Consider the following 21733-nt stretch of genomic DNA (forward strand, 5'->3'; position numbering starts at 1 on the left):
CAGTAAACTTATATATTTGTATAGTATAAAAAACAAGTCAATGAAGACCTCCCAAAGCCTTTTACAATGTGCTTCACACTTTTCCCTTTTACACACTTACTGATAGGACCGTCAGCCCTGCAAGGCAACTACCTGCTATCGGGGGCATTAGGGATTCAGTGTCTTGTCCATGGACACTTCGACATATAACACGGAGCCAGGAATCGAACCTGCGACCTCTTGATCCCAAGACGAGCGCTTTACCTCCAGAGCCAAAATCATACACTGATGTACCGTATTTTCACAACTATAAGGCGCACCTAAAAGCCTTTATTTTTTTTTTAAAAGCTGACCTTGTGCCTTATAATACAGTGCGCCTTATAAATGGATCATTATTGAGTCACAAGGTCACGCGACTAAGGCAAGCATCCGCCGACTAGATTTGCCCCGGTAGGCGAAGTAGTCCGCGGTGTATGCTGGAATATATATAGCGGTGTTTCATTTCTTAACCTATGTGTCAATCATCATTTGAAATGGTCGCTATTGGATAAAGTTATTCGGAGGTCAAGAAGGCGGGTCCTTTTAAGCATTTACAGGCTCGCATACGTTAAAGCGGGGCAAAACAAAGCCAGCAATTCGTTGGATTTACTACACTCACGGATGTAAGAGGACCATGGTTGCGCATTGTTATTGAACGTTATGGCTCCAAGACGACTTTAGTGAGCTACCCCGGCTTTATATTTTCCCGGTATCTTGTTTTAGACTTATCTTGATGTTTCTGTGATGGGTATATTTTTAAATTAAATTCAATTCAAAGTGCTTATTGTCATATGCACAGTAAAGAACCATGTTACCCTGCACAATGAAATTCTTACTTTGCTGTCCACAGTTGCCAGCAAAAAAGAAAATAGAATCTAAGAAATGGTTGGCATTTCTTGAATCCCAAGAGTTTAATATTCCTTATGATATGTGGAATGACACATTTTAGTGATTAGTGACATCGTACAGACACCGTGTACGTACGTGTCTTAGACACGTATTTGCTTCTTTGCGAGCCGTCGGAATGTTAAGGGGTAATAAGTTTGACTGAACTATTTGACTATTTTGTGGGAACCACTGTATTGCCTTATAGTCCGGTGCACCTTATGTATGGAAAATATAGGACAAAAAAATATTTTTGAGGGGTGCGCCATGTAGTCGAAAAAAGCGTCAATTGAAATCGTACTCTTTATGAAATGCCATGAAGCTAATGCTCTTTTTTTATGACCTATTTCACTTGAGAATTTTGTGCAGATTTGTAATGTCCCCTTTGTCCATCAGCTTTTCTATTTAAGACACGTTTTTCTTCCGTGAAGGAGCTGTGTTAGAAAGTTGAGAGTCATTCAGGGGACACCATGCTACCTAGTCCCAGATATTATTAGCCTGTGTCCTTAAATCTTCAGTGGGAAGAGAAGTGGGTGATGGGGAAACCCCTTCTAAAAACCTTTTTGCCTTAGGAGAGTAGGTCTCAAAGTAGATATTGGTAAAAGGTACCCGTTTTTATATTAATGGATTTAGCTGTAAATCCCCAATGCAGTTCTTGAAAAGCCAGTGCGTCACACACTCCTCAAGTGTCCATATATCGCAGCCAATCCGTTTAAAGAAAGAGCTCTAAGAGGCTTTGCAGTACCTCAGTTATTAATAGCTCACACACACTATTTCATTGAAGCTCTATGTTTGTTGAAATACCACAAAATGACTATAACGATATAGAAACCTTGCTGGTGACGCTTACATTCACTTGGGTTCATTGTTACAAAGTTCACCACACCACACTGCTTAGGGATACAGTGCAGGGACTGTTTCTCCACCCTCCTCCTCCTTCCCATCCTCACAAGTGTGTCAGCGTCCTGTGACCGGTAGTGACATACAAGCCGACATTCTGAGATCGTCCAGCTAACAACTGAGAAGTAAGCTTCTCCCTGAGCAGATTCGGGTTAATGCTGTTGGCGGCACTTTCACTACATCTCTGCTAAAATGACAATCATCCCCAATGCACATGTGCATATGTTTTTGTTTTCATGGATAAACAGATTCTAATATGCCGGATGTGAATGTATGTTCATGCAGCGAGAAATGTCAGTTTTGGACTATGCTTTTGCCGCAAAACCTTGTGCCAAGGAAGCTGAAAGGTAACCCAACCCCAGATTCCCTTCATGGTGGGCACGCAACATGATTAGGAGCAGATCTGCTTACACACAGGGTACAAAAGCTTTTGTATTCTGACCAGTGGCCCTGTCTCATGTTTCAGCCTACGTCAGGAACTGCTGAGCAACAGCTCACAGAAAAATTATGCCACCAACCACGACTCTAAGGGATAAACAATCACAATATAATCGTCATTAAATTATGTCCCTACTACCCTCTTCCACCACACCTTTAGTGTAGTATGATTCTGCTGGATGGCTAAATGTGGCTTAATCCACTTTCCCCAAAAGCATAATCTCTGCATTATTTTTTTCCAAGGCTGACCAAACTGAAACCCATTGGGAAAAATATTATTAGGTTCCATGAAATTTTGACCTTTCTAAACAGAGAGACCCTTCAAAGTAAGCTTTGTGCTGGGTAGCATATTATTTTAATTATGCTAAGCAGTGTAAGTATTTAAATACCTGGAACACACTTTAAACATTTAAAATCTAAAATTATAAATCCACTTGAATTGTTCAATGGAGCACAAAATTTAATCATGGCAATTAATTCAAACTAATACTTTTATTAGGTTTGTCCTATTAATTAACTAATTAGTTGGCAACTCCGTAGTCTTTTAAAGCTTTGTTTATTTAGATCTTGTGGGCTGGCAGGCGACCTACTTTTCTAAAATGGGAGCTAGTGACGCACGGACATACGTATTACAAAGGTTTGCCATCACCTGTGGCTTAAAACCTTCCTGACTGGGTTTGTGCCAAGTCTACTGGGGTTTCCTGAATCTCCTACAGAGTCTGTTTGCAAAATAAAAATATGGCAGGTTAATTGTCTGGGGTATTAACAGCATAAATTTTTATTTTATTGTCCCTCTTTATGTGACTCGTCCTGTATACGCATTTTATGTAATGGTTATCTGAGGGTTATTTCATAAAGCTGACCTGTGATGTCAGAAAGAATTCAATGGCCAATAGGGGCTCAACTTAAACCCACGTTTAAATACGCTGGCAACTAAATTAGGCTTCTAATTAACAATCTCATGCTGAGATAACATTATGGGATAAAGACACAGTGCCTGATAACCACCGGAACTAAACACCCTTTGACACAGAATAGAATGAATGTGCTATTTCCACAAAGGCTAAAAAAAAACTGTCTTTCAGACTTGTTGTTAATTGAATATAAACGTTTAGGGCTGTTGAGATTATGACATATACGTGTAATCGCAAATATAAAAAATATTTGCGAACATTCTTCACGTCCGCGATCACGTCTTTTATTTTCTCCACCGCCCTCTGTGACCACCCTTGACTGATATGTCGAGGAAATTACATCAACGTGCAGCAAAGAAAACGCAGAAGCAGACAACACTGGCACTCTGTTTATGGTCATCATTGGCAGGTCAATGTTTAGTGTCAAACATGTACGACTTCAGTATTTTGGACAGATTTGGGGTTTACCCCAAGCGACAGCGAAAAGCCCCAAAATACAGAAGAAGCGGTCTGCAAACTTTGTCAAAAGAAGGTGCCAGTAGAACTAACACAACCAATCTCAAGCAGCATTTGGAGTATGGGCACCCGGTACAATTCTCCACGCTTGTAGGCAAAGGAAGATTGCAGCTTGTCAATTGGATATACGTGAGGTTAATATACAAGTCCCAACATACAAAGACCATGTAAAATGGCACGCGCAAACAGATAGGCTTACAAGGTACATTGCTACTGAAATGTTGGCGTTTAATACGGTTGACAAACCAACGTTCAGAGACATGCTGTACGACCTACTAAGCAAAACAATTCATATTCACGTTGATGTAATTGTAGCAGAGCTAAAGCTGTGCAGTATATATTTTTTTACAGTTTTTAAGAGAAACTCTATGATTACATACCTCCTTTTACTGTTTGACAGTCTTGAGAACTTGAAAAAGAGTTTTCTGCAATGGTTAGCTGCATTCACTGTAAATGTATTGACATCTTAAAACTTGAAGCAGGCAAAGAGAAATCCATCTGCTCTGCCGCTGTGTTCACTTTAGGAGTGTGTGTTAAAATTTGAGTATTTTCTCTCATCTGTGCACCTCATTTTTGCACTTGGTTGAATTTTGCACTTTTTCACTGAAAAGTGGTGTCAAAGACATTACGACCAGTTGCGTCACCTGTGCATTGTTCTTCAAAATGTTTAAAAGGAAAAGGAACAGAATGTTAAGTTAATAATGTTTTCTTAATCTGATTTCTTGACCATAAAATTGCTTTTCATTGTTAAAGTATACAGTATACGTAATATTAAACACATGTTATTATAGTTTTATATAATGCAGGGGGGGAAATACAATATATTCATCAATCAGGATCATTTGTGTGACACTTAATCATCCCCAGAAATTCCTAATAATGACACCCCTACAATCGTGTAATGTGCCACAACTAAAACACCCAGTGACTTGACTTCGAAACAAACAAGTATGTCAGATTCACCTGTTATGTTGGCATACAAGATGAACAGCATGCATGGCTCCATATAGGAAAACCACTGATGTTAGACGGGTAAATTCAAAGGATGGATGTTGGGAAGCTGAAGGCTGTTTATGGCAAACAGAAAAGTATAAGAAGCACTATGTATGTACAGTTGGAACTCTATTCATAGTTGGTGCGATATGCCCTTTTTGTCCAGCTGTCAAAAGTCCAACATGGTCCACATTCCGGTGATGACCCATCCATATTGTAGGCCACAGTTAGAATTTGGTATACATGTATCATCCTATGATGATTGGTGCACATCTGAATGGTGGCAAATTAAATGTAGTACAATTAAGGGGACATCAGAATTTTCATTTAAGGGTTAAAAACTGCTGCATTGTAAAGATGAGAATACAGACTGGTACAGGTATTCTGGTCATTTTAAGGTGTTTCTTAAAATAATTCACTTTCAAACTATTGTAATCCCTGTGCCCCACAGTACAAAGGGAGAAGCGGGGAGGGGAAAAAAACAAATGAAAGAAGATACAAGAGTTAAACAGCTTTCTCTCTGGTGTAATACAGCCTCTGATATGTTGATACAGCACAGCCAGCAGTAGCTTCAGTTACACTAAATTTAAACTAGACAGATGCCTCACATAGTTTGTCATGCCTCACCCGCGGGGAAACAAACGTCTCATTCAACACATGGGGTGATGGGACCCCTTTGGTTCAGTCAGGTTAGGGGCACCCACGTAGTGGTCTGCCTCCACATGTTGACCTCTATGACATTCTGAATTTTGATCTCTTCGCCTTTTACAATTTAATGGAAAATAAAAAGGTAAGACAGTCATGCATCTCTCAAAATGCATATCACTCTCCTCCAAACAAAAGTATAAAAGCAGTATGAAACAATTATTTCATATGTGTAGAGTAATTCAGGTCATGGTCGTAAATGAAAAATGAACAGCTTGGCTTTTGAGTTCTTCATTTTTAAATTACAAGTGAAGTGAGTACAAACAAATTAATTACTATGTAAATTTTTACAAAAATACTAGCTGGAAAATTTTGTCAAGATTTGTGGAATGGCGACTGTTTTAAGATAGTGATTTTTCATTTATTGAGGGAGCAAGAAAAGTTATGGAAGGATTCTAAGTGTAAAGAGAAAGGTGGGTACATTTCCAAAGGAAGTCTTGCACAATTGAAAGGTCAAATTGTCTTTGATCCCACTATGATACATCTTAATAGGATACTTTTCAGTAGACTGCTGGTAATTAAATAAAAAAAAAGATTGTAATTTAATTCATGGTTCATCCATCGCATGAATGTTTGACAAAAAATGTCAAAAATGAGCTCCAGTACTGGTTTGTGTTTCCCTGCTTTTTAGAAAGAGAAAACGCTGTTTTTAACCGTCCACATGAGCTCGTACTTGTCCGGCTTGAGTTACTGCTACTACCCCCAATTGTTCTGACATACACACACGGACCTGGCTGTAGTGTTGCGAGCGGCAACATACTCACCTGGACAAGAGGCACACAGCATTCTTCTACACTTCTCCTCGAATAGTTCATAAGGTGTTCAACCAATATAAAAAAAAAAAATAACAATCCACAGACGTGCTAGGTCGAGTCAGATTAACATGCACTGACTATGATCGAGTCACCAGAAACTGCAGTCTGCCCTGTGTCGCTCTCTTTTGGGAGCTCAAAATAGTTGTCCATGAGAGCGATGTAATTTCAGTCATTCAGTCTTTCTCCTGACAGAGGAGGTCTATGAGGAAATCATTTTTGACCAAAAGACAATAAAAAAACATTCTAACTGTTAACATTTCACCTTTTTTCACACAGTACTTGATCATTGGGAACCTTATCAAACCCCCATTAACAGGGTTACACAATCTGTACCAGGTTGACTTGCTTGTTATGTGTATGGCTTCTGACAGGAACTGTTGCAATTTACAGTGCTCGATTCACACAACAGGCTGTTGCCTGGTGTTGCTTCACGGGAAGGAACATCCTATTTTTTTGTTACAATTGTTTCAGCTAAGATAAGCATTCCCTGTAAAGCACATCAATCAGATTTAAATCATCTATATCTAGAAACATAGTATCACTGCATACAATGAATCCATTACCAATAACCCTTCTATTCCACTGCCTCAAAGCAGACTTAATTCTACATTAAACATAGCTACAGGCATATCTATTTGGCCCTCACCCTTTCCCTTAGGGCCCGGTCACACAGACGTTTGCGTCTGTATCACGGGTAAAATTTTGCGATTTTTTTTTTTGCCCGCAATGGAAAATGCGCAAAATTGGCCAACCCGCTGTTCATCGGTGGTATGCCCGCAAAACAGACGCCGGCGACTGTTCCGCTTCCTCATCGCGTCATTTCCGCGTGTGGACCACGGGTATAAAAGCTGCCGAGCCGGGCTGTAGAAATCATAACCGCTCAAGACACAGTCCCGTGAAGATCAAGATTTCAAGCTATGGCACCGAAGAAGCCAATATGTTATTATTGTAATAGTTTTTCATTTTTATTTTATTATCTTGTTATGAAATAAAAAGAAATGTCAAGAAATAAAAATGGATTAAGACGAGGTCACTACGGTGACGGGGATCCATGTTCACCCCTTGACGTCTCGAGCACAACTGACGTGTGCTCGGCAAATCGCGCTGTATATACGCAGAGAAAGGCGTTTGACCGTCACACGCGTTACACACGCTAATTCACGTGATAACACCGCGATACAGGCGCAGAACAAACGTGCTATGACCGTGCTCCACCCTCGATTACCTGCTAAAATTTCGCGTCCTGCCCGCGTGTAACCACGCCCTGGCCGCGGCCGTAGCACGTCGTTCCCTGTCTGTACCGCGTCATTACCTCGTGTGTACCACGTGTGCTGCCCGCGGTTACACGTGGTCTAAAGTTTTGAGCAGCACAAAACTTTTTCGCGCGGCCGACCGCGTGTGAATTTCCGACTGCGTGTAAAGCACTGCTGTATCTCGTCTGTATGGCGATCTCAAAGCGTCCAACAGCGTCTGCTTCACAGGCAGAAATTTCTGGCCGTGACCGGGCCCTTAGAGACACAGGTTGGATATTTGGTATTCAAATGTAAGTACGTACAGTTTTCGAACAATTGCAAATGATAAAAACAAAGAATCGGACATCCAATAATGTTTTATTCAGATTCAGATTCAGATCTACTTTATTGTCATTCTAGTACACGTGTATACAGAACGAAATGTCGATACATCTGACCCGCACAGTTTCCTTGAATGTACAGATATAAATAAAATGTTGTATTGAGTTGGAGTATTGAGTACTAATAATATACTAAATAATTATGGCTATGTATAGTATTTTACAGTAGTGCAAATAGTGCAAGAGGAGCAGCTAACCAGATGTGCAAAATGGGCAGTCAGGTAAACAGTAACAATAACACTGTAACAATACACTGTAAGTACAATAGTGCAGAGAAACGGATGTGCAAGGAGAGGCTAGCTATAAAGAACTGCCAGTAGTGCAAAAAGTCAAACAAAACCAACAGATGTACAGATTAGCAGCAGCTTAGAATTACTATGTGTTTGATTGACCATTTAACAGTCTAATGGCCAGGGGGACAAGACTATTGTGGAACCTGGTGGTTCTGCACCGCCCACTGCAGTACCTCTTCCCAGAGGCTAGCAGAGTGAACAGTCCATGATGGGGCGGAGAGGGGTCCCTGATAATGTTCTTAGCTTAGGATAGGCAGCGCTTCTGGCCAATGTCCTGAATGGAGGGGAGAGAAGTCCCGATGATTTTCTCTGCTGTCCTCGTCACCCTCCTCATACTACCCCAGTCGGAAGCGCTGCAGCCTCCACACCACACAGAGATACAGCTGGTCATGATACTCTCTATGGTGCCCCTGTAGAATGTGATGAGGGAGGGTGGGGGCAGGTGGGCTCTCCTCATCCTCCGCAGGAAGTACAGGCGCTGCTGTGCCCTCTTCACCAGTGATGCAGTGTTCACGGACCAGGTGAGTTTGTTTGTGATGTGCACCCCTAGGAACTTGATGCTGCTGACAACCTCCACAGCCTTGTTGTTGATGAGAAGTGGGGCATGGTTGGGCTGGTTTTTCCTGAAGTCGATAATTATCTCTTTAGTTTTGTCAACATTCAGGACCAGGCTGTTGTCCCTGCACCAGCCCACCAACTGCTCCACCTCCTCTCTGTAGGCCAGGTCATTGTCATCCCTGATGAGGCCCACCACTGTTGTGTCGTCCGCAAACTTCACGATGTGGTTTGTGGCTGACCTAGGGACGCAGTCGTGTGTCATCAGGGTGAAGAGCAAGGGGCTCAGGACACAGCCTTGGGGGGAGCCCGTGCTGAGGGTGATGACATCGGAGATGTTCTGACCAATCCGCACTGACTGGGGTCTGTCAGTGAGAAAGTCCAGCAGCCAGTTCCGCAGGGGGGTGTTGAAACCCAGGAGTCTCAGTTTGTCTACCAGGTGTTGTGGGATGATGGTGTTGAATGCTGAACTGAAGTCCAGGAACAGCATCCGCACATGGGTGTTCTTCTCCTCTAGGTGTGTCAGGCTCAGGTGAAGCGCAGAGGAGATGGCATCCCCGGTGGAGCGGTTTGTCCGGTAGGCAAACTGAAAGGGGTCGAGTGAGGAGGGGAGACTGGAGGTGATGTGCTCTTTAACCAGTCTCTCAAAGCACTTCATTATGATGGGAGTCAGTGCAACGGGCCGGTAATCGTTGAATAATAAGATCTGGGGGTTCTTTGGCACTGGGATGATGGTGGCAATCTTGAAGCATGATGGTACCGTGGCTTGGTCTAGCGAGGTGTTGAAAATGTCTGTTAGTACACAAGCCAGCTGATCGGCGCACTCCCTAAGGACCCGCCCTGGAATGTTGTCCGGGCCTGGAGCCTTCCGTGTGTTGACCCTTCTCAGGGTCTTCCTGACGTCAGTTGAGTCCAGGAGGAGTGCTCTTTCATCCTGATGTGGAACCGCTTTCGCTGCAGGGGTGCCATTTTGTGCCTCGATCCGCCCAAAGAAGTTGTTGAGGTCCTTCAGAAAGTCCATGCTAGTGTCCTGCACTGGGGCGGTGGTTGGCTTGTATCTGGTGATGGCCTGAATGCCTTTCCACATATCCCTGGTGTTGGTTGTGCTGAGGAAACGGTCCTGGATTTTTTGACTGTGCGATCGCTTTGCTAGTCTGATAGCACGGTTCAGGTTAGCCCTCGCTGATCTCAGCGCCTCGTCGTCACCAGATTTAAAGGCAAGGTTCCGTACCTTTAGCAGTTTGCGTATCTCAGCAGTCATCCAGGGCTTCTGATTGGCACAGGTGCAGATGGTTTTGGTATTGCTGACGTCTTCTGCGCATTTACTGATGTAGGCTGACACAGACATGGCGTACTCATCTATATTTATTTTGTTGTTGTAAGTGGCAGCCGATTTAAACATGTCCAAATCTGTGCATTCAAAGCAGTCCTGTAGTGCCTCCATTGCCCCCTCAGTCCACACCCTCACCTACTTCACTGTAGGTTTTTCTCTGGTCAGCAGGGGCTTGTATGCAGGAATTAGCATAACAGAAAGGTGATCTGATGAGCCAAGGTGGGGGCGAGGGGCTGCTCTGTATGCTCCTCTGATATTTGTGTAGGCCAAGTCTAATGTGTTCCTACCTCTTGTAGCAAAGTCGACATGCTGGTGGAAATGCGGGAGAACTGTTTTCATGTTGGCCTGGTTAAAGTCCCCCGCCGCAATAAAAATGCACTCGGTGTAAGCATGCTGCAGTTCACTCACAGTTCGGTAGAGAACGTCCATTGCCTCCTTAGTATTAGCGCTGGGGGGCACGTACACGGCAGTAATGATGGTAACACTAAACTCCCTCGGTAGGTAGAAGAGTCTGCAGATCACCGTCAAAAGTTCAATGTCTCATGAGCAGTGATTCGAGATTATCTTAGCATTTCTACACCAGTTGTTGTTGGTATAAATGCATAGTCCGCCATCCCTGCTCTTACCGGTGAGCTCGCCGCTTTATGTTTGTTGGACCACATCAACTTCCAGTAAAAGCAAGTCGAAGACCACCATTGATAAGGTAAAACATGTACTTACATATAGTTTTCACCTGGTGATAGTCCCAGTATAAATCTGCCTATGTTTTTTCAAATTGAAGAAACATCAGATTTCTTACCATTCTTAAAAGGTCAATGTTAAGGCAAAGGGTAAAACTATATTTACAAGACTTCATAGAAAATTCAATACAGTACAGAACAAGAAGTAAAATATTTTGTTAATAATTGTGTTATATTCTTAATTTTATATTATTGTTATTTATTTTATTATTTTATTTGCTCTGTGGAGCATAAGCTAATTTGTTTGTGGTCTGTGCCACTTTTTTCTGGCTGCAATATGTTATTCTGAAATAATGGGAAAAATTACTAATTAGTAAGTGGGATTACTGTCTTTTAAAAACACTGAAAAAGTCACCCCCTTAAAGCACAAACAAATTTGAAAATTTAAGTCTGTATTAACAATTTATTAGATTTTGATTCTAATTATTAAGTCTTATTTACCCACCAAGATCAGCAAAAACAAAAAAAACTATCAAGATTAAATTTATATTTTGCTTTAGTGATCCTAAGATAAAAGTATATATTTAAATTTATATTTACTTTATTGAAAAATTCTAATGACATTGCTCGCTTATTATATTTTCATTCTTTCTACAATCAACCATTATATAATTAAATCTGCAATACAATAATTCCTAGTTTTCTTTTTTCTTTTTCAACTTTTTCCCTTTCTTTTCATGAAAATGTTTCTGTTTGTACCTTCAGCAAAGTACTAATTAAACTGGTTCAAGAGTGGCCCTACTCAGAACACTGCCATGCAATTACTAGGAAAATCCCAACCAGTAGTATCTGGCAGAGCCTCTAAATAATAGTGAAACTTGTTTTAATTATGCCCTTTATGTCGTTTCCAGACCATAAGAGACAAAATTTAGAAATAAGTATAAGCGAAAGGTCCTTAGTTCAAGACCGGTTGGGAATATATATTGGCCTGGAGAGGGATGGGCGCCACCAAGCTGCACTTCCCCAAGACACACCACAGGAAATGGTGCCCTTACGACCCTAGTGGTTAAGGAATCTAAACAAACTAACAAACCAAACTAACAAGAAAAGAAACGAGGAAGAGATTTGTATGCACAAAAGAATTACTGATGCTTCTGCCATTGTATTGAAAATGCACACCGCTGTGATTTAAATTAATATTAATGTTTCATGTATTTACCTATGCAAGTTAAAAAAAAAACTTATAAGCTGAAAGTTAAGGATAAGTAACTGCTTGGCAAATAAAGGAAAAACGTTTTGAACTTCATTCCAGCCAGCGGCAAAGGATTAACTCTGCATGTTTTTCTGCCATTTTATGAATGTGACATGAGTTCTAAAACAAGAAGCTAGGGGGACAACAATAATCTGTACCGGTATAAGAGATTTACCAAAATGTTTCCAAGTACTGTACATGTGTATTTGCCAAGTGTTTGTGTTTCATGATATACAGTGGCTTGCAAAACTATTTGGCCCCCTTGAACTTTGTGACCTTTTGCCACATTTCAGACTTCAACCATAAAGATATAAAACTGTAATTTATTTATTTATTCAACAATAAGCGGGACACAATCTTGAAGTGGAACACAGTTTATTGGATATTCTGAACTCTTTTAACAAATAAAAAAACGAAAAAGTGAGTGTACAAAATTATTAAGCCCCATTGAGGACCTCAGAACTGTGCCGCAGACGCGCTAACCACTGTTTCACCGTGCTGCCCGACTTCAATAGTCATATTGGATAATTAAGCAGAAAAACCACATGGCATTTTTATAATTGCAACATATTTTTTTAATGTTTTTTTGGTTCTTACTTCCTGTAATTTTTCAATTATGTTGATTTGGTAGCATGGTGCACATATCTTTGAAGTATAATGTTACTGAAACAGTACTTCTGAGACCATCTGATTTAACAAGATATGGGGAGTAATGATGAATGCTCCATTAGATTTTCACACCATCACCAACTGGTCAGGTGGTTTTCTTAATTTTCAAATTTTCACAATTTTGTTAAGATTTTCACAGATTAATAATGAATGATGAATTATTCACTTCACTTGTTTCAGCCTTAATACGGCTATTGTTAGTCAAACATTTCCAGAGGCTAACACATTACTTTATGACAATTTGCACTCTGGAACTAAGTAACACGAATATACCATACAGAAATAACTGCATCACACAACAGTGATATTTTTTCCAGGTAGTACAAGTAATGAAAGACACAGGATGTTTTACTAGTAGTGGTTTGTTACACAACTAGTCTAATAAAAATATTTTTATGTCTTGCTTCTGGCAGTGCAACATCATAACCGCTGTATTTTTACAAGACTAACATTCCAAATTGTGAAATAGCAACAGCTCAAATATGTATTCCAAAAGGAAACAGAACAAAACAATGATGTGTAGGGACCTGTTCAAAACAAAGTACAAATTCACCAGCTTGCTACAAAAAAATATGCAGAGCAAGCTGTGGCATGCATGATGCTTTAAGAGAAAGGGGAAAGGGGGAAAAAAAAAAAGAGTGTTAGAGTGACTTGTTTCTGTGATCCTGCTTTTGCTTCGCGCTTACTCATTTAGACAGTAACTCCCACCCTAGAAACTACCACCAACTTTGGGTCAAGACCGGCCATCCAAATACAGTTAAACATACTTTTTTCTTTTACTATGAACCTTTAATTTGAAGTGGTTTATTTTCCCCTTTGAGCATTCAGAAATTCTGAACAGTGAAAAACAAAACCAGTCTTTACATTTTCTCCATTAATATATTCCCTCGTATGAGAAACAGACAGTGGGTGCATTCATTGGTTATGTTGGTTTTAAGTCAATTACATAACCGACCAGCGTCCAAACCCAGCATGGTGTAACACAGTAAAGATAAAAATCTCTCAAGCCAATGTTACTCATTCACACTTTTTCTGATAAAAGATCAGTCTGAGAAAATACAGGGGTTAACTCAAATGTGCCTAATATACATCAATCACAACAACAAATACAGATGAAATACAAACTAACTCTGTTTTCAATAGTTGTGGGAAATGATTTAATAATACTCACATATTTTAATTTGATGGATGCAAGAGTGTGTGCTAGGGATAGATGTGAATGGCAAAGGATAGTTAAGAATAACTGATATTGACGCATACGATGCAGAAGGGGTGAAACAGTGTATACTGTCGGGCCTCTGCAGATGAAGGGTTGCATGGCACAGCGAATGTAAGTGTGTTCTTGGATCTAGCCACCTCTCACTAGGGGGATATGGATTTTGTGTATTGATTGATTGATTGATTGATTGATTGCAAGCTTGCATCATTTGGGGGTGTTCAACATTTATTGAGGAAAATGATTTAAATCTACTCACATCAGCCTTGACACATCTTTATACTTTATTTTGGTCAGCAATATTAACCATTCAATATATGAATTGGAAAATAAACTGATTTTATGACCTTTTTTAAATTTTAATGTATTTATTCAATTAGATGGCACTAAGAGTTGATAAAAAAGCAGCATGCATTGATTCCTTCATTGTGCCACCCAAGCCGCTCGCTCAAGTATTCTAGATTGTGTCAAACTTGGCGTTTTTTCATCTTGACAGAGAACAGTGACAGTTTTGACATTTAGTTTAAACATACCGCAGTATACAAAAACATTCAAGACTGGTGTAACAAAATATATGTCACATAAAATTATTCAAAGTGCCGTAAATTCCGGACTATAAGCCGCTACTTTTTTCCCAAATGTTCAGCCCTGCGGATTATCCGGTGAAGCGGCCAATTTATGTAATTTTTCTAACGGCCGCTCATGACGAGAAAGACTTCAATTCCTTAAATTAGGCAAAACTGTCTATAAGACAAAGGTTCTTTCAGATGGCGAGGAGACGCCTCTTATAGAGACAGTTATAGAGAGGAAGATGAGGACGGTAAACCGTGAATTTAACAATTCCGGTATGCTTCTTTGTCAGATACGTTTGATACGTTGCGTGCGTGTTCATAGTAGCGTGTTGGTACCTTTCAAAGGCACGGTTTGGGATGAAAGTTATATTATTATTATTAAAGCTTTGAAAACTCTCTCGGTGTACCGTCTTTCTTTGTAAATATGTGTAACCATGTATAATATGTGTTTGCAACTGTATATTTTTGTAATGTATTTATTTGTATTTATTTGAGACACTTATGCTGATTTTCACGAGCGAATAAGAAAGAAGGGGCGGAGCAAACGCGGGCTGATGGGAACTGGGGACGGGTAAAGGTGAGTGTTTGTGAACGCAGGAGACAATAGTGAATATATATTTTCCCACCCTTACCTTTGGAAAGATACACTTTTTTTTCCTTGGATTACTTTCAACGGGTACCCTGACTCTGCAGGTCTGCATCAAATGATAAGTAGCTTGCTCTGTTCACTCCACATATCGGCCCGGTATTGCAGTACCACCGGGAATGATGCAATAGCACTGATAGTTTCTTGGTCCTTTGGCCAGGATCCTTGACTCAGTTCCTTGACTGAGAGCAAGTGTCTCTGCCAATTGCTTTGAAATGTATCATGATTTGACTAATTATAGATAGTGGACAATTGAAAAAGAATATATATCAATAAACTTATACAAAATCCCCCCCATCAACAGAATAGTTCATTCAAAAAACATCCATTATAAAACATCCATTATTTAATGTGGGCGTATGCGGCTAATATATCGGTGCGGCTTGTGTATGAACTAATTCAGTTTTCCTCCCGAAATGCGGAATTTATGGTACATCCATTTCCTTCTCTCATCATTTTACTCAGGCGTCTAAAGGAAAAAGGTGGGGTAGACACTGAAACGGTCACCAGCCATTCACAGAACACAAAGAGCTGTACATCTATTCACAATCATATTTATGCATCCATTTATCTATATTATACTCCACTTTTCCTCACTAGGCTTGAGGGGGTGCTTGAGCCCATCCCAGCCATCTTCGGGCAGTACACCCTGAACTGGTTGATTCCTCGAATAAACGCATTTTTGTGCGTTAAAACCCATAACGATAGGATAGAAAGTAATCCAAAGTGTATTTGTCAAACGGGTCGAAAAACACCGAAGATAGAAGCAGACAATTAAAACAATAAGTCACAACACAGTAACACAGAGCTGCTGGAAAGGCTGCCGCTTGCGGCGGCACCTATGATGTTATATATGTATATTTAATTGTATTATTGAAAAATGAGTTGGTTTTTTTTGTTAATTCAAAATGTGGATATCTCTGGACTACCTTAATAAACATTTACAAATTAGCAAACCATTTTGCATTTGATTAACCATTTTAGATGTGAATTATTTTGGAAAAAAAATCGAATTCTTAATGTAAAGTGGGTCAGTCGATCGGTCAGATCTCTTAACCACTTTTCTGTTGTGTGTTTTGGGCAAGTTCAGCCTGGTAGTGCCCATCCCTGTCTCGGAATTGTCAAGGGCTACCAGTTTGATGTGCATTTCTTAAATACCACACTATTACTATGTTGTTAGAATGTTACTACTATGTTATTACCAGGTTGTAATTATTAAAGGTTAAAATAGGCTATCAACCACTAAACATTGTCCGTCCATCCATTATCTTCCGCTTATCCGGGGTCGGGTCGCGGGGGCAGCAGCCTTAAAATGGAAGCCCGGACGTCCCTATCCCCAGCCACCTGCTCATCTGACGGGATCCTGAGGCGTTCCCAAGCCAGCCGAGAGACATGGTCTCTCCAGCTTGTCCTGGGTCGCCCTCTGGGCCTCCTGCCGGACAAGCCCGGAACACCTCCCGAAGGAGGAGTCCAGGAGTCCACTTGGCTCCTCTCAATGCGCAGGCGCAGTGGCTCTACACAGAGTCCCTCCCGGAATGACTGAGATTCTCACCTTATCTCTAAGGGAAAACCCAGACGCTGCACCGACCTGTCTGTCGATCTCCCGTTCCATCCTACCCTCACTTGTGAACAAGACCCCAAAATACTTGAACTCCACTTGGGGCACGATCTCATCCCCAACCCGGAGGGAGCATGCCATCCTTTTCCAACTGAGTACCATGGTCTCGTACTTGGAGGTGCTGATCCTCATCCTGGCCGCTTCACATTCGGCTGCGAATCGCTCCAACGAGAGCTGAAGATCACGGCCTGAGGAAGCCAACATCACCGCGTTATCTGCAAAAAGCAGTGACGCAATGCTGAGGCCCCCAAACCAGACTCCATCCCCGCCAAGGCTGCGCCTAGAAATTCTGTCCATAAAAGTTATGAACAGAATATGTGACAAAGGGCAGCCCTGGCGGAGTCCAACCCTCACCGGGAAAGAAACCGACTTACTGCCGGCAATGCGGACCAGACACTGGCACCGGGCATACAGGGACCGCACAGCCCGGATAAGACTGTGGGGTACCCCATACTCCCGAGGCACCCCCCACAGGGTCTCCCGAGGAACACGGTCGAATGCCTTCTCCAAGTCCACACAACACATGTAGACCGGACAGGCAAACTCCCATGCACCCTCAAGGACCCTGCAGTGTGTGTAGAGCTGGTCCAGTGTTCCACGGCCAGGACGAAAACCACACTGTTCCTCGAGAATCCGAGATTCGACCTCCTGGCGGACCCTCCTCTCCAGTACCCCTGAATAGACCTTACCAGGGAGGCTGAGAAGTGGACATTGTGCCTTTTAAAAATCAAATGTTCTAGAAAATCACAATGAGTAGTCCACGAGTCTACTGATGTGGTCTAAGGGGACTACCTGGTGCTCGCGGTCACCACCCTGGAGATCCCTCATTATGCAACCAAAAACGAAATCTACGATTAATCAAAGTGACCAAAAAACACTATTTTTCTTTGGAATTTTATGCCCAGCTTTTTGAGTGGTTTATGGTTTTTGAGTACCCAGCAGCAAGATGGCAGACAAATATGTCAGCTCCCCCTGGTTAGGGCTCGTGTTGTGTAAAATAATGCAAATTTCTTTACCAACGAGTATTTAAAAAAATATATGCTTATATGATAATTCATGTATTTTTGATTATATTTTTGAATCAATATTGTTTATTTTTATTAAATAAATATTGTTTTAACACTAGGAGGCCCTAAACAATACCATAGCTGTCAACTTATGCTTTACCCTGGATTTTATACGTTTTTTTTAATATTTCAAATTGTGCACGCTAACAACAATTTTTGCATGTGAATGTTTCTTTTTTTAAAATAGATTTCGTTATTCTTGAACTTGTTTGGGATATTAAACAATTTTAAAACATGAGTGTGCTTTTGTCCTAAACATTAACATTTCTCATTAAATTATTATGGAACTGTAAAAAATTTAATTCTGGTCTGCATTATAATTGCTTGTTATTCCCCTTGTATACCTTATTGCCCCTCAGCCCATCTTTAAATCGATGTTTCATATATTTCACATAACATACCGCATTTTCTGGACAAATAGTCGCTGGTGTTTTTTTTCCAGTTTTGCTGCGAAGGCGACTTATACTCTGGTAAGACTTTAATGTAAAATTATTAACACATTTGCATATCACAAGTTTCAATTATTTTATTACAGGTACTGCATATAATTTCAAATGTTATTTTCACACTAAACCCCAATAGGGCGCACTAGGCCTCTGTTGAACCTTTCAAACTTGACAGTGACGTAAACGCAGAAGAAGAAGGCGGCCAATCGTCTACCTCTAGGACCTACCGGGAGTTGTTAACCGGTAAACGTGACACCAAGGGTTGAATATTTGATTGGGTTTAGTGATTTGGAGTGGAGCTGATAGTTTGGTAAATCAAGTCAAGTTATGTTGATTTGTAATCACAAGAAGTTTCACAGGGCTGTACAGACCACAGACTCTTATTACACCACCCCCTGATCCAAAACCCACATGATGGCAAGCATGTTCTTTATGCTAGCGTTATCTGAATAACTCTTAATATGTTTTGAGTGTGTTTAACGATTGCTCGTACGTGTAACGTTAGTATTTATTTCTAGTTTAAATTGCTTTTTAAAAAAGCGTCAATGGCGTGTTGGATTTTATTAAATGTATTTCCACCATAAAATTGCGACTTATACTCAAGTTGCGACTTATATAAGTTTTTTAATTATGCATTTTTTTGGGCTCGTGCGACTTATATTCCGGAGAAACGTACAGTCCAAAAATACGGCAGTCTGTCTTGTTTGAGTAAATAGGTGCTGCGTTGTGTTTGTAATGTTTATTATCACCTAATAAGAGGGGTTGCAATCGTTAATTAGGAGAGCAATTGGCTCAGGTTGACAGACATTTAATACACTCTGTCCCTTTAAGTAGTGAACTACAGAGGACTATATCTAGACCAGGGGTCTCAAACGTGTTGCCCATAGGCACCAGGGTGCGTCCCAAGGACAGTTGAGGTACCCGGAAAACCTCTTCTGAAAATAGCTCACCATAGCTGGGTCATTGTCATTTTCTAGTAAAATGATTTTTTTTTTATTGATTGACTGAGTCTGTTAAAACCTATTATAATTATTAACCTGGTAATAAAATGGTAAAAACCTAGTAATACCATAATAAGTTGTTATTTTAGAAATTCAAATAAATACATTTCAGTTAATGGACAAATAAATGTATTCAAGTATTGATAACTATTTTTGGCAATTAATTAGGAGAATAAATTGGATTTTTTTTGTGTATTACATTTATGTATTCTTTTTTTATTTGATTTCCAGTAAATGCAACAAACTAAATTCAAATTTAGGTTTTTTTTCAGTGTTTTTTAAGCCAGCTATCTGGCTAGCTTTTCAGCTTTGTGGGTAGCTATCTCTCTACCTTTCTAGCTATTTTTAGTTGTTTTTGCATGCTCTCAAGGTAACATTTTACCTTTTTGCTAGTTATCAAGCAAAATTTTGGTTTCCTTTCGAGCTGGCTATCTAGCTTTGTATCTGGCTATTTAGGTGCCTTTTTACTCTTTTAGTTAGTTATCTATCTCCCTTTCAATTATTTTTTAACCTGTCAACCTATCTAGCCAACTATCGAGCTATCTTTTTAGGTATTTAACAAGGCATCTAGCTAAGTTTCTTTTCCGAAATTATTGTATCAAACTGGTTTCCTTGTGCGATAATCAAGAACAAAAAGTAGCTCTCTGTTTGAAAAAGGTTGAAGACAACTCCGAGTAAACCCGTTTTCGCATAATATTAGTATTTTTTTTTTTAAGTTAACAACAAAGCAAAAAATATCGCTTTAGCCTTTTGGAGGTTATGTCATTTTTTTACCAGTTGGCTTGTCAAGCTATTGACAGCTGCAGCTATTCTCTGACAGGCGGCCATAGAGAAGTGATATGTAAACATTTGACTTTATCAACTTCGGCCCCTTAACGAGGTGAGGTTTTCGATGTTAAACGGTAAAGTAGGGAGCGGAAAAGATAGGTTTTTGGGGGGAAACTACCCAAAAATAAATAAAGGCCAATAGTTTGACACGTATGTAAGAGAAACATGGCACCAGGCAAGCACACTGACCTGCTGGGCCCAACTGCGGTTGCTGCTGCCCGTCCTCCCCGAAGATGAGTCGGAAGTCCAGCTCCTCATTGCCAGGGCAGTTTGCCGTCGTCATCGGGGTTGACAGCTCCGCTCAACTTGACTCGAAATCCCCCCCTCCACCACGCCGCCGCTCGACCGTCGAAGCAGGTTTACGCTTTACCAAAACGTCGCAACATTTACCGAATGGCGCAACGCCGAAGCCCAACTTCAACTTTGCTTCATTTAGCGCTCGAATCGCGTAGTCCGGACGCTGTCCTTCCTCGTTTCTCCCGGTCCAAATAGTCTCGTAATTTGGCAAAAAAAAAAGGGGGGAATTGAACTATAGAGAAAGTCGACGCGTATGACGCTCTTTTGAAAATTTTTGGGGGGGGACCAGAAAAAGAATCCTGTTTGTGATTAAATAGTATCCGTAATGTCAACGAATGGTCGAGTTAAATCCAACCGGGTTACGACGCCCCTTCCCCGGCCTGACTTGTGTGTCTCTCTCGGCCCGTGGAGCTCGGATCCCAACTTTTACTAACCCCCGCGTGACAAGGCACTTCCAGCTGTGATGTCAGCAGACACAACACACGCGCGCGTGTTCGCGTACGCCCGCGCGCACACACGCGCTTGTTGCTCGGGGCGACTGCTCGTGGAGCTGACTCGTAAGAGAATTAAATCATACCCGCTCTCACATTAACGTCTTACATTCGCATATGCACAACTATAATCTCATACAGACACAATCATACTCATGTGCAAACACGTATATCCTTACTCACACACACTACTATTTTTTCTCACACATACTGCTATACCCTCATTCACACACTACTATGCTTTCACGCACGTATTACTATACTCTCAAAGACATACTACGACACTCCCACCACTACAACACTCGCACACACAGTATTATACTCTCACACACACTACTATACCCTATCATTCATATCACTACCATACCTTTCAACCTCAACGGCTCCATGCCCTTACATAATTTTGTATTTTCCCTTACAAAATACAAAATAATCTTACACCGTGTTTTTTTTCAAACGTGTTTACTCATGTAGTTTAACATGTTGTACATGTGTTTCATTATATCATATACATTGTTGATTAACATTTTGTTGTGAGATACAGAGTTGCTCGACATGAATGAGTTTTTTTTTAAAAAGGTTCAAAAATTAAGTAGATTGGACGTTCACCGTGGAAGGAAAAAATACATGCAAATATAATTAAGTAGAATAATACATTTTCTTATTCAAATTATTAATTCATTTTATGCATTAAATTATTGTTGGTAATATACTGATTAAAGAGATAAACCACAAACCTGTCATACATGTGAGTAAATTACGAGAATATGATTATGTCTATAAAAAATTGGCAACAATGCGTGTTGGAATTAACTCATTCAATGCCACATGTTACTCCCAAATGGGAAGAGCTGGGGCCAGCCAATTTTGCTATTTGGACTGAAGGTTTAGTTTTGTAGCTACATAGGCATATGATATATTAAAAGAAAACTTTTTTTTTTTAGCTGTTTAG

General features: G+C 40.6%; 1 protein-coding gene across 1 annotated transcript in view; it reads right to left on the bottom strand.

The window, feature by feature from the left end:
* The window catches only part of nfatc3a (nuclear factor of activated T cells 3a), an 81909-nt gene extending 61166 nt beyond the window's left edge, over positions 1 to 20743 (bottom strand). The window contains exon 1 of the mRNA XM_088334685.1: positions 20183 to 20743. Within this exon, the coding sequence (XP_088190811.1) occupies positions 20183 to 20276 (94 nt within the window). The 5' untranslated portion in view covers positions 20277 to 20743. The remainder of the gene's footprint in view (positions 1 to 20182) is intronic.
* Positions 20744 to 21733: the final 990 nt, after the last annotated feature.

The sequence above is a fragment of the Urocampus carinirostris genome, chromosome 4 (genome assembly GCF_059441175.1).
Source record: "Urocampus carinirostris isolate Australia breed hairy pipefish chromosome 4, RoL_Ucar_1.0, whole genome shotgun sequence".
Lineage (NCBI taxonomy): Eukaryota > Metazoa > Chordata > Actinopteri > Syngnathiformes > Syngnathidae > Urocampus > Urocampus carinirostris.